This window comes from Myotis nattereri, assembly GCF_964212035.1.
Source record: "Myotis nattereri genome assembly, chromosome: 9".
NCBI lineage: Eukaryota > Metazoa > Chordata > Mammalia > Chiroptera > Vespertilionidae > Myotis > Myotis nattereri.
Genome location: NC_138084.1, coordinates 45406488 through 45420217, shown reverse-complemented (window position 1 = coordinate 45420217; position 13730 = coordinate 45406488). Strand labels below are relative to the sequence as shown.

Here is a 13730-nt window from a genome sequence, read left to right as displayed (position 1 = left end):
GTGCCTGAGGCTGAGGAAACGGGGTGCAGGTTGGGGAGATATGGGTGACAGTTTAATGGGGTTTTCTTGTGGGGTGATGAAATGTTTTGGAACTAGAGGAGTTGGTGGTTCCATAACATTGTGAATATATTAAATGCCACTGAATTGTAACACTAAAAAGTTAATCTTATGTGAATTACACTTCAATTTTTTAAAACAAGTAAAGAAATTATACCCATATCCCCTTCTGTCAAACATATACATTTCAGACTCCCTTTAAAGGTTTTTAAAATTTAAAAGAACACTTGGGTTATAAACTAATCAACTGATGTCTTTGAAAGACACTGGCTTATACTATACATGTAGTCCCTGCTCACCACTTACCATCTGAGAGTCACTGTCCCAGATACAGCACTAAATTATTCTACTGGGGCCCACCTTTCCTGCCTTTGCTCTTGCAGTTTCCTATATAGAGTAGAGGGCATTCAGTTCTTCATGCCCATGGACACAACAATCTCTCAATCTACAACAGGAGATCTCAACTTTAACTGCACATCAGAATCACTTCCGGCAACGTTTAAAAAATAAACACCTCATGTCTGGGCGCCATCAAATGAATCGGAATTTCTGGGGGAGAGGCCAAGAATCTGGAGGTTAGGAGGTCATTTTCAAAACTTCCCAGATGACACTAGTGTATAGCAGTCAGGGTTGAGAATAACTTAGCTAGAATATTTTATAACCACTTCCCTTTAGCCAAGTGTAGTGCTTTCTAAACTCTAATCATTCTTGTATCAGTTTTGGAAAGTTCTGTTTTTCTAGAAATTTATCCATTTCATTTGAATTTTAAACTTATTAGCATAAAGTTGTTTATAAGATCTTATCTTTTAATGTCTGTATATCTGTAATGACACCTTTTCTTCTTCACTTATATTAGCTATTTTGCCTGTCTCTTCTCTTTCTCAATAGTCCTCCCTGAGGGCTTATCAATTCCTAGCTGTTTCAGACTAGAACTTTTGCCTGTATTATTTTTTAAGGTACAGTTGTCCATTTAATTTCTGCTCTTAGCTTATTATTTCTTTCATTCTACTTTCATAGGACTTAACTACCTCTTCTTTCTCTAAATGTTTCAGGAGACTCAGATGATTAATTTTTACATCTTTCTTTTTTTCTAATATATGCAATTGAGGGTATAAATTTCCCTCTGAGCAAAGATTTAGCTGCACCTTACAAAGTTTCATATGCTGTATTCTCATTATTATTGTTTCAAATAATTTCAAACTTCCTTTATAATTTCTTCTTTAGTCTATAGGTTAAAGAGAAGTATACTATTTAATATCCACACATTTAGGGATTATTGATTTCTAGTAAATTTCACTGTGGTCAGTAAACATATTATGAATTACCTTAATCTTATGGAATTTGTTGAAGCCCAGCATAATCAATTTTAGTAAATCTTCCAAGTGTGTCTGAAAGAAATGTATATCCTATAATCTTTGGTGCAATATTTTTTACCTATAACTTAGATCAAGCTTACTAATTGTTCTATTCAGGTCTTTTAGATTCTGATTTTCTTTTGTCTGCTTATTCTAATAGTTAAAGAAAGAAAATTCGAAGTCCTCTCTGCTATGACTGTGGATTTCCTTGTAGTTCTGTTAACTTTTATCTAAATATTTGAAGTTATGGCTGTAAAATATATATATTTTACTTATTTTGCTAATTTCCTGAGAGGTATCCCAGTGACCTAAAAGAGTTTTACAACTTATAAAAGTGCTTATTAGTCTCCATAGTGTCATTTACACAGTAGGGAAGAAAATGGTTCATTATCTCACAAACATACATTGCAAGCAAAGAATTTAATAGTTGCAATGACATTTTTGATTAATTAAAACTGGGTTACAATAAAAGGAGGGTTTCTAAAGTGAAATTTATCTGAAGAAAGACAAACATTATCATCTAATATTTTCTTTTTTCCTAAATTTTTTCAAAAAAAGTATTTATCTATAAAACTACATATATATTTGGAATTGACTGTATTATCATAAAATGTCCCACTTAATTGCCTTAAATTTCACTTTTTAAATTTCACTGTCTGAATACTAGGGTTCCCTTTTCTCCACATCCTCACCAGCACTTATTTGTTGATTTATTGATGGTAGCCATTCCTCATTGTGGTTTTAATTTGCATCTTTCTAATGATTAGTGACATTGAGCATCTTTTCATATGTTTATTCAGCCTGACAATATTTATTAACATTTACATTTAATGTAATTACAGAATAAGTTTGAGTTCATATCTACAGATTTACTATTTGTTTAGGTTTGAAATTAATGTTCATTTTCCTTTCTTTTCTTCCCTTCGTTTGGATTAATCAAGTATTTAATTTTTTTCCATTTATCTCCTCTATTATTTTTTTGCTCAAAATAACTTTTAATGGTTATGAGATTATAACATGTACCCTTGATTTATTAGAGTCTAATATAAGTTAGGATTTTACCAAAATCCAGATAATACTAGGATCTTAGAACACTTTAAATCCATTTCTACTTCCCAACTTTTGTGTTACTCATGCATTACAATTCTAAATATATTATACTTAATAAGATATTCCCCTTTTCTTTTTAGTCTAAATTAATTTAGAAATACTCATATTTACTCTTTGTTCCTTCTTGCATTTCCAAATTTCTGTGTGAGATTATTTATTCTGCTTTTAGGTATTTCCCCTTAGTATAGGTATTTTCTCAGTTGCGATAGTCTGAAATGTTTTTATTTTTGCCTTTACTTTTGAAGGATATATTCACTGAATATAGAATTCTAAATTGGCAATATTGTTTTACAGTACTTTTAAAATGCCATTACATCAACTTCTGGCTCTCAATGTTTCTATTGAGAAATTAGCTTTCAGTCTTATTATTGCTCTTTTGACACTTAGTCTGTCTTTTTTCCTAATTACTTTTAATATTCTCACTTTGTCTTTGGTTTACAGCTGTTTCACAATAATTTCCCTAAGTACTTTGGCTCTGTATTTACTTTATGCTATATTTAATGTTTCTTGAATTCGTAGCTTGATGCCTCATCAATTTGAAAAATACTGTCATTAATTATTAAAATATTGCATTTCCCCTGTGTGCTCTTTTTTTCTTCTCTGTGACTCCAATTATAAGTATATAAGCTCTTTTGGTTGTGTCCTACACGTGTCTAGCATATTTCTATACAATACATCTTTTCTGTTTGTTTGTGCTTTGGTAAGGATATTTTCTACTGACATATTCTCCAGTTTACTAATCCATTTTTCAGATATGTACAATCTGTTGTTAAGTCTCTCATTCTTTTTCTGGTTGTCTTTCTGATAAATCTTTTGCCTCTTTCATTTGTTGACTAACAGGAAAGAAGTACTATATGAATATTTGCAGAATTATTATACTTGTCCTCACAAAAGCAAGTTAAACTTAAATGAGTCAATTTTGCCATGATTAGCAACTTTAACAAGTGCAGGAGTAGATCCATTACAATCTAAATGAATGAATGACTATATTCTATTTAAAAGAAACAGAACTGGTGCAGCCACTGTGGAAAATAGTATGGAGTTTCCTCAAAAAACTAAAAATGGAACTCCCATTTGACTCAGTGATCCCACTTCTAGGAATATATCCCAAGAAATTAGAAACACCAATCAGAAAGGATATATGCACCCCTATGTTCATAGCGCACAATTCACCATAGGTAAGATTTGGAAACAGCCTAAGTGCCCATCAGCAGATGAGTGGATTAAAAAACAGTGGTACATTTACACAATGGAATACTATGCTCGGTAAAAAAGAAAGGAATTCTTACTACTTGCAACAGCATGGATGGAACTGGAGACCATTATGCTACTAAGCGAAATAAGCCAGTCAGAGAAAGATAAATATCACATGATCTCACTCATTTATGGAATATAATGAACAACATAAACTGATGAACAAAAACAGATCCAGAGACAGAGAAGCATCAATCAAACCGTCAAACCTCAGAGGGAACGTAGGGGAGGGTGGGGGTAAGGGGGAAAGATCAACCAAAGGACTTGTATGCATGCATATAAGCCTAACCAATGGACACAGACAGACAACAAGGGGGTGAGGGCATGAGTAGGAGGGGGAGGAAATGGGGGAATAAGGACACCTTAATCAATAAAAAAATTTAAAAAATAAATAAAAGAAACAGAATTTTACAAAGTATATATAAAAATTACTACAATCTAAGTCACATTTTATGTTTTTAATATACTCCATGTTTTATACTGGCTTGATATTAAAAATATATTTTAGAAAGATACTTACTCTCTCTCCTTTTCTGTCAGCTTGTCATTGATATTATCTTTGATTGTTGATCTAGATCCCTTATGAATTATAGGATATCTAAGGGGCACTTGCAGGAAAAAGGAAATCATGGAGACCAAATGTGCAGTGTAACCAAGGGCAACAGCAATGCTTCCATCATCTTTTGCTGTAGATTAAAAGCAGAAGAAAACAATTATTTACCTTCTAAATGTAGCTATGAGATCATAATGAATCAATTTCAAAGGAGATTTTATTAAGAAATAACTGGTAAATAAAATATTCTTATCTAAATTACATAGTTTACATTTATAATCTTAAACTCAATTATACACTTATATTATAAACTTAATTCAATTATACGAATTTTAGACAAATCTAAACACACTTAAAATTTACTTTACTATATTCAAAACTATTTCCCAATAATTAATGTGGTGAGATTAACATTTGATATATATTTAAAGAATTCTTAATATATTCAAATATTCATTACTTCCTTCCCCAGCATTTTTAAAGGTAGAAATAATAGTTGAGCCTATTATACAATGTGAAAGTTAGTTTCAGAGGTTTAAACATAACTCATTATATAAGCACTGTATATTTTATTCATTAACAACTTATAAGCAATATAGTTGTGCTGCTATACTACTATACAGCATTACGAATTCTAATATGAAGTGAAATAGCATAATCTTTTATAGGGTATATTCTCAATATTCATAAAGATAGTGTTGCATAAATAAGTTGATAAAGTTTGAAATATAATAAGGGGGGAAATGTTTTAAATAGTAAAAGCAAAAAACTAAAAAGCCACAGTGTTAATATATCCTATTTATGCAATTAAATGGAAGCAACTGTTGAAAAATGCATGTATCCTCCAATCAAACATAAGTAACTGTCTTTTAAGAAGTCACAGAATTATATTTTTAACTCACCAACCAGATTTCTGCTACCACCTACCAAGTGATAATCAATTAGGCACTCAAAACAAGTAATACAACAAAAAGTTTAAACTTGACCCAAGAGGAAGAAAAAAGTAACTGTTTGGTATACGGTATTCCCAAAATACTTAAAAAATTTCACACACAAACACACACACACGTGCACATATACTAAAAGATTTCACACATCATCTGGAATACCTCCAACCAAAGAAAGGCTGAAATACTTGAGATGGACTTGGCTTGAATATTTCCTGATTTCTAAGGGTACATTTAACTTCAATTATTAGTAATATTATTCACATTCTTCTTTTATATTTATACTTAGTTATCTAAGCATTATCTTCTTGTTGTAGGAATGCCATTATACTAGCAGCCATCTAGTCCTCAGTGAATTCTCTACACTTGACTGCCATAGCAGACCCTTGGTTTCTCTTGAATTATATTATAAAAATAGATAACTTTTATGATATACTTTTCTTCCACCAGAATTGACCATAACACTTTATTTGTGACAGTCCTTCATTCATCAATAATTACTAAACTGGGGACTTTTTATATGCTATGTCATTCATTTTGAAGCTTAAGAAACCAAGGCTCAAAGAAGGTAAGAAACCTGTCCAAGTAATACGGCTAGTATACAGGTGACTTGACACTGTCTCTATCCTCTAGGCGTTCTAGCATACTGTCCCAGAACTTAACTGTGGAATAAATTTTTTAACTTGGAAGCCTAGAACATATCAAGCATATGACACACATGTACCACCTGAGTTTCTTTGCTCTTTTCTATGAATGGCAAAGAACATATAAAAAGTCTGTGAGTCCTCAGTGGCTTGTATAGTACCAGACAAAGAATGGACTTCTCAATCAATGTTTGATGCTCTCTCAAATCAAACTGATGAAAAAAATATCAAACAGCATTCATTTCAACTGACAGTTCTGAGTCATGCCCTAATTGACTAGAATCCTATTTTTATTCCTGTTTTTAAAGACCTTGTCCTCTTGCCCCAGTCCCACCCAAGTACCTTGAATACCGCAGCACTCTGCTTCTATTGAAATCTGTATATCACACTACCTTTGAGATTAACATTACATTACACTGTAAAGTCATCACATTTACAATTTAATCATCATGTAACATTAGAGTTAGGAGAGACCTTAAAAACCACTTAGTCTAATGCTATCCATTTAGAGATGAAAAGAAAATGAGATCTAGGTCATATAAGTTGCTTAGTCAAAGCCATACAGATAAAAACCATGAGTGATGGAATAAGAGGGAGAAGTGTGCCTATACCCAGGCCCCCAAAATATCTACCTGTGGAGTCACAGCTGGAATGTTGAGCTGCATCAGAGGTTGCTGAATCTGTAAAGAGGCTTATCAAACATAAAATACCCAAGGACTTGGTCTTTAAGAACCTTCTTTGGAAGGGAGAGGAGAAGAAGAGGGCTTACAGTAATGAAGGATCTATAAGCCCTAAATTTCCTGTATGTGCTTCACACTAAACTTGTTCTTTCCTATATGACCTGACAGAAGCAACAGAAGGCCTTTTAATTAGCCTCCCAAAGAGGTTAAATCAGGGGTGGGCAAACTTTTTGACTCGAGGGCCACAATGGGTTCTTAAACTGGACCAGAGGGCCGGAACAAAAGCATGGATGGAGTGTCTGTGTGAACTAATATAAATTCAAAGTAAACATCATTACATAAAAGGGTACGGTCTTTTTTTTTTTTTTTTTAGTTTTATTCATTTCAAACAGGCCGGATTCGGCCCGCAGGCCGTAGTTTGCCCATGGCTGGGTTAAATGCAAACTACAAATGTTTAAAAAAAATAACTCTCCAATGCTAAACACTCAAGCATCTACCTTTTTTCCATATTACTAAAGGAGTGATACTAAAGAATTACATTTGCATATTTTGAGACTACATCCACATAGCTATTAAAAAACAAAAATTGGTCTTCTAACATCACCTCTTTTCAACGATCGAAACAAGTTCGCTTAAATTTAATGATAAAAAGGTATCTCCAAAAAGCCTACATATGCAAATTAAAAACCAAAAAGAAATAGCAAAAACTAGAAACTGGGTAATATTGGAAATTAGCTTTGATTCTGGTTACTCACACTCACCATCGTTCCCACCACAAGGCTCCCTGTTCCACCTCTTAAAACCCCAGGGTGTTTCCTCTTCCAGACCAAAGTGCTCAGTCACAGCCTCACTGTTAAACACCAGGGTGTTGGATTTCCAATATTAAAGCTTTATATTAAAAAACATTTTAAAAGGACCACGGGTGAGGCATTACAGGGCCCAAGGGTATTCCAATACCCTCAAAAGGAAAACCACCTCCTGGTAGGGAAGTCACTTTCATCACCCCAAGACCACTGAACCTCCAGTGGGAAAATGTGAGCTCATGTGGTTAATTATGGCTATTGCTGGCCACAAAACCTCAGATGTCACATTCTGTTGCCAATCACTTTAGCTAAAAAACCAAAAGGTTTAAGGTTTCCAGCATTCCAAGATCTAAAAGACTTTTTACCTGCCAAAGCCAAAACCTGGCTCTCTGGGGTGTACTTTTCCAGTAAGCATTAATGACGTCCCTAACACCTAATGCAGAGCAGAGGTCTGTCTGTGTTCCTTGCGCTGCTCTGGGGGTTAGAAAGGTCACAGATGATCGTTTTGTCGGTGAGAAGTTGGAGGGGGAGTTCAGGGAGGAACAGGAATAAACTGTAAGACTCAGGTACGTAAAAAAAGAAAATCCTAAAAAAACACACAATGTTTTAAGCGGCTTCAAAAAAATAAAAATCTGCAATTTCCTCATAATAAATATTTCTGATTTGTTTTTTAAATGCTGGTGGTTACTCAGGGTTGCAGCTGTTGTGTAACTTTTTGATAATAAATTCCACAAATACACACTCTCCATAACAACATTATAAATTAATTCAAATGTCTCTTTGACTTATATGCTGGACAAACTATCAATGTTCAAATGCATCCGTGTACAATAAGTGATCTAAAAGCTCTTACCATCCTGCCTTCCCAATCACTGAGGCAGCTGATTCGATAAGGAACCAAGCACCCACTGATCCAGACAGGACAAAATATTTAAAACTCTAATCACTGCCACAGCATCTATGGAATCATTCCATGTTCTCAATGAGACACTGTTTGACATATGGACTCTCCTTTCCAAGAAATCATGCCTGCATAAAGGGATACAGACACAGAAGGAAATCTGGGTCTCATTACCACAAAAGGCTCTGGTGTTATGGATTACTTAAAAAGACACACAAACTTTTTTTTTTATATACAAGAAATGTCTCTGTCAATGGAACTCAAATGAATACTTTCACCGGACAACTTACTCCCGTTGGGTGCAGGTCTCTTTGACATACTCTAACAGTAAGTTACCCATTTAGAAAGGCACAGTAAATTTTGGGGCACGGTGGAGGAGTTTCCCTAACAGTATTAAGCCATGCAATGTAAAGTTTATCCCGGCAAAGTCTCGAATCACATAGGACAACCAGTTTGGAATTCCTTCACTAGAGTCTCACCGAAAATGCATCTGTTACAGAACACTACAGGCTGGCAGAAGTTTGGAAGAGGTTATTACTTAAAACAAGGAAGAAAAGTGCATCATGACAGGAATAATATGTACCTTAAAATCGGGCTGACCAGAGATGACTTTAGTTCTGCCACTGGTTAGCATGAGTCTTTGGAAAAATTAACTAATCTCTCTGAGCCTCAATTTTCTTGTCTTTAAAAAAGAATGGAATGTAATTTCTTCCCTCACAGAACATTTAATTAACAAGATAGCATTGTGCATGATATTCCCTGCTATCATATTTCTACTCACCCAGTCTAAAATCTCCTGCTACCCTTCTCTCAACAGGGGAATACTATTTCATTTTTTTAAGACACCTCAGCCACCAATTTTGCTAAAAAGGCTTTTCTGATCCCCTCCTGATAGACTGATTATGCCCACTTCTTTGAGTCTCATGTACCTGGGATAATTTCTAAATGCCTGACACAGAGTATGAATGCAATAAATATTTCTTGATTGGCTTGATTACAAGTGGGATAGCGTCAACTGGACTGAAACTTCACTGAGGTAGGATCAATGTCTTAATCATCTTTGTATACCCTCAGCACCTGGCACAGTAGATGACACACACAGGGCACTCAGTAAATTGAGTATATGGAAATGCCTTGCAGAATGCTAACATACAATTCTAAAGTCCAATACCACCATATGTGCTTCTTAAAATGTCTGATTCCTAGGAGTTATGGGGCATGAATAGGGCCTTAGAGTGAAAGTAAATACTTATTTCATTTTACCTCCCATTTCACTTTTCAGCAAGTGCACTAAAAAGCTGAACTTCTATTTTAAAGAGTATGAAGAATTTATTCAGCTTGTTGGGCATACACAAAGCACAGGTAACTAATAAAAGCTATGAAAAACTAGGAAACAAACAACGTCAAAGAAAACAAAAACAGAATCAAGAAATGTCCCAGAGTGGATTAAGGTGACAGTCACCAATACTGATATTCCTGCTTCCCTTACTGCCTCCCTTCAAATCATTCTGCTTTTAGCAGCCAGAGTAACTTTTAAAAACATAAATCAGCTCATATAATTCCCCTTTTGAAACCGTTCAGGGGTTTCCCACTCAACTGAGAATAAAATATTAAACTCCTTACAGTGGCTTCAGAGCCTTGGCTGACCTTTCCTATTTCCCCTGATATAACTCAACCTCTTGCTCACTATGCCCCGGCCACATAGGTCTGATTTGGGATTTTCCGTTCCTCTCCCCACCTCTCCCCTCCGCTCCCCTCCCCCCTCCTCCTTCTCCCTCCCCCCTCTCCCCTCCCCTTCCCTCCCCTCCTCTTCCCTCTCCTCCTCTCCCCTCCTCTCCCCTCTCCTCCCCTCCCCTCCCCTCCCCTCCCCTCCCTCCCTTCCTCCTCCTCCTCCTCCTCCTCCTCCTCCTCCTCCTCCTCCTCCTCCTTCTTCTACTTCTCTCTCTCTCTCTCTCTCTCTCTCTCTCTCTCTCTCTCTCTCTCTCCCCCTCCCTCCCTCCCCTCCTTCCTTGCTTCCTTCCCTCTCCTTCTTTCCTTCCTCTCTCTTGTAACTAATTTCAAGTGCATTTATATGAGCACTTTAAAAGGAAAAGCATTTTCAAATGTTATCTCATTCAATCATCACAATGAATTGGAGGTGTAGATATTACCTCATTTTTTACAGGTCAAGAAAGTAAGCTCTGAGAGATTACATGACTGCCCAAAATACAGGTCGTTTCTCCCAATCCCCTCACCCTGCGTTTTTTTAGATTTATCAAGCCCATTACTGCATCCTGACCTTTGTACTTGCTGCCCCTCTTCTAAGTAATGCTCTCCCCAACTATAATATAGTTGACTCCTTTCAGCTTCAAATTTTCTGTTAAATGCTTCTCCTCAGAGAGCTGTTCTCTGCTTTATCTAACGTAGGTTCCTTTATTGTCTAAGATAGCATATTCCTTTACTAAATACTTGTTACATACTTATTTTCTTATTTATTAGCTCAATAGGCTGTGTATGCTCCATGAAAGGAGAGAACATATTTTTTCTATCATCATTTCCTCAAAACTCAGCACAGTACCTGAGTAGAATTAATATTTTTTCAATAAATGAATGTTCTGAGTCCCTGGAACCTGGCACAGGGCTCAAGGTACTCGGTAGCTTTGTAAATAGATGAATGAGGAAAAAGATGTGTCATGGGCTTTAAGACACCATAACTTTGCCTAAAATCAACACGAAAGCACATTTGTATGACTTACAGAAATTGGAAGGAACACTGCACAATGAAAACCAGGCAAATCCCAGCTAGATTATTACCTAGCTTTGTGGTCTCTGGCAAATCACTGAATAGCTCATTTACACACTGCAAAATGAGACTGTACCACCTTCCTTATGGGTTTCCTATGTTTGTTTTTGTAAAGATTAAAGATAAGGCAAAATATCATGCTTTTATAGATATAATCTCACAACATGAATTAATATGTTCATACTATCAATTAGGAAATCAACTCAAAGCTTAGATGGCTTGCTCCAAATTACATGGTTTCTAGAAAGTGAACAAGGATTGAATACAGGTTTTTCCATTCCTGTTTTATCACTCTTCTTTTATCATGTCCCAACTACTTGTTGTAAAGGTTGCTGTAAAGGCCAATAGAGGTAATAAATTAAAATAGTCTTAAATGTTAAAGGACCATAAATAACAACATTTCCTTTATAGGGAAATGGAAGGACATCCCAACCAAAACTGGTAATGCTCTATATTTAATAACTTCTTCCCAAATAGATAATATGCTAGCTTTGAAAATAATTTATAAAGCTATTTAACAGGCCTAAAGCACTGTGTAGACTAGGGGGGAAATGCTACTTTGCTAACAATAAAAAAATATTTTATTGCCAAGTTCTTTTCTTTGGCATACTGGTAAAGAGAACAGGAAAATTAAATATTTTAAAATCAGCAACTACTATGAATCATAGTATATATTATCTTTAATATAAATTTTTTAATTAAAACAGAACAGAAATGACAGAACAACTTTAACCTGTCATAGTGGGAATGTAAAAAAATTAAATTTCCAAATACATTTCACATCAGCAGAAATATGATTTTCTAAATAACAACAGATTAATGTTTGTTATTCTCTGCTCCCAACCACATACAAATTTGTCATGAAAATAAAAGCAAAAGAATAGGGAGGATATAAGTATTCTTACGTACCCCACTGTCTAATTTTCTTAAAGCCCTTTAAAAAATATTTTCTTTTAAGTTTCAAATACAATGTGCAATTATTTTTTTCCCCATGATTAGACCAAATGGCCTTTAAGTCTATCAGGGAATCTGAATCCATACACTTACAACTGGGAAGGGACAAAAGGTCCAAGACTGTCCTGGTGAAAGGCTAGGCAACAACATTTTATGATATCTCTATTTTTCCCTGCAACGTACTCATATCCTATACACAGCAAATACTTAGAAGTAAAAGAAATAAAATACCTTGGAAGTCCTCAGAATTGGGCAATTTGACACCACATACAAAATAATCCTTATGCTCATTCTGTGAATACAACCAAAGAATGAAATTAACTGTTTTTACGTATAAAGCAAAGTAACTCTAAGTCAAATCTCCAAGAATTCAACAAGTCAGTGTTAATTCAAAGACAATATTGTCCTAGACTTAAAATATTATCATAATTGTTGAAGCTGGGTGATTAGTACATGATGATTCATTATACCACTATATATTTATATACTTGAAATTTTCTATAATATAAACATTTAAAACATCACGTCTAAGCAAAAAGCCATATAAAAATTTTATCATAAAAATATCCTTTGCCCAATTCAAAGCTATAAATGAAAAATCTTAAATAGAATTAATAAGATTTATGAGCAACCTAAAATCCTATTAACTTTCCTCTCAAAATATTAGTCTTTTAAGTGAAAAATTAGTCTTCATTCAAAAAACACATCAAATTTAGCAGATACGGTTCTCTAAAAAGAATCTAGTCAGTTTTAATAAAGTTTTACTTTTTGCATTCACTCCAAGAAACTAGATTAAAGAACTTAACAGTCTGACAGGAATATCTGAAATAATACTAATAAATATAAATTAACTAGTAATTATATTCTTTAAGGAGAGACATGTACTGTGTCTACATGTATGTATCAGAAATGGTGGTAGTTGAGCCTGGCCAGTGCAGCTTAGTGGTTGAGTATCGACTCATCAACCAAGAGGTCACGGTTCGATTCCTGCTCAGGATATATGCCCAAACAGAGGGCTTGACACCCAGTAGGGGGTGTGCAGGAGGCAGCCAATTGATGTTTCTCTCTCATCAATGTTTCTATCTCTCTATCCCTCTCCCTTCCTCTCTCTAAAAATCAGTAAAAATATATTTTAGAAAAAGAAATGGTGGTAGCTGATAATGTGTTTGAGTGAAAAGATCCTAAAGATTTTGGTATTCTTTCAGACGAAGATGAGCACATCCTCCAACAAATTGGTATGAAAAATTAATGGTGGAACTTAATGCTGACCAAATCTAAATTTATTTTTAAAATGGATATTAGCTCCTGAATGAAATCATGACAAAGCATATGACTAAGACTAGAGCAATGGGTTTTTTCATTGAGAGGGAATTTCAAATAGAAATCATCTTTTAAAACAAAACAACATTTTTTCAGAGAATTTGAAACTTACCAAATCAATTGGGTAAATGTAGGAAAGCTCAGATAGTAACTGCCTGCAACGAATTGTCAACTGAGCATTAGTCTTCAGAAAAAGTTCTCTAAGGAGAAGAAAAAAAGTACATTTGTTAAAAAAAAAAAAATGCTTACAGGCTTTCAAATGTTTATTTCCACATAACTGACAGAGAAAAAGACTGCACGGTCTACTAGTAGACTAGGCCATAGAAACTTAGCAGTAGAGGCAAGAATAATATCTAACATACATCCTTAC

At 34.7% G+C, this 13730-nt stretch overlaps 1 protein-coding gene across 2 annotated transcripts in view; it reads right to left on the bottom strand.

Moving 5' to 3' along the window:
• The window catches only part of UVRAG (UV radiation resistance associated), a 284006-nt gene that overhangs the window by 126144 nt on the left and 144132 nt on the right, over positions 1–13730 (bottom strand). For both annotated transcript variants that reach the window (XM_081098742.1, XM_081098743.1), the window contains 3 exons: positions 13473–13560; positions 12272–12332; positions 4297–4462 (listed from right to left, as the gene is read on the bottom strand). In XM_081098742.1, coding sequence (XP_080954868.1) covers positions 4297–4462; positions 12272–12332; positions 13473–13560 — 315 coding nt within the window. The remainder of the gene's footprint in view (positions 1–4296; positions 4463–12271; positions 12333–13472; positions 13561–13730) is intronic.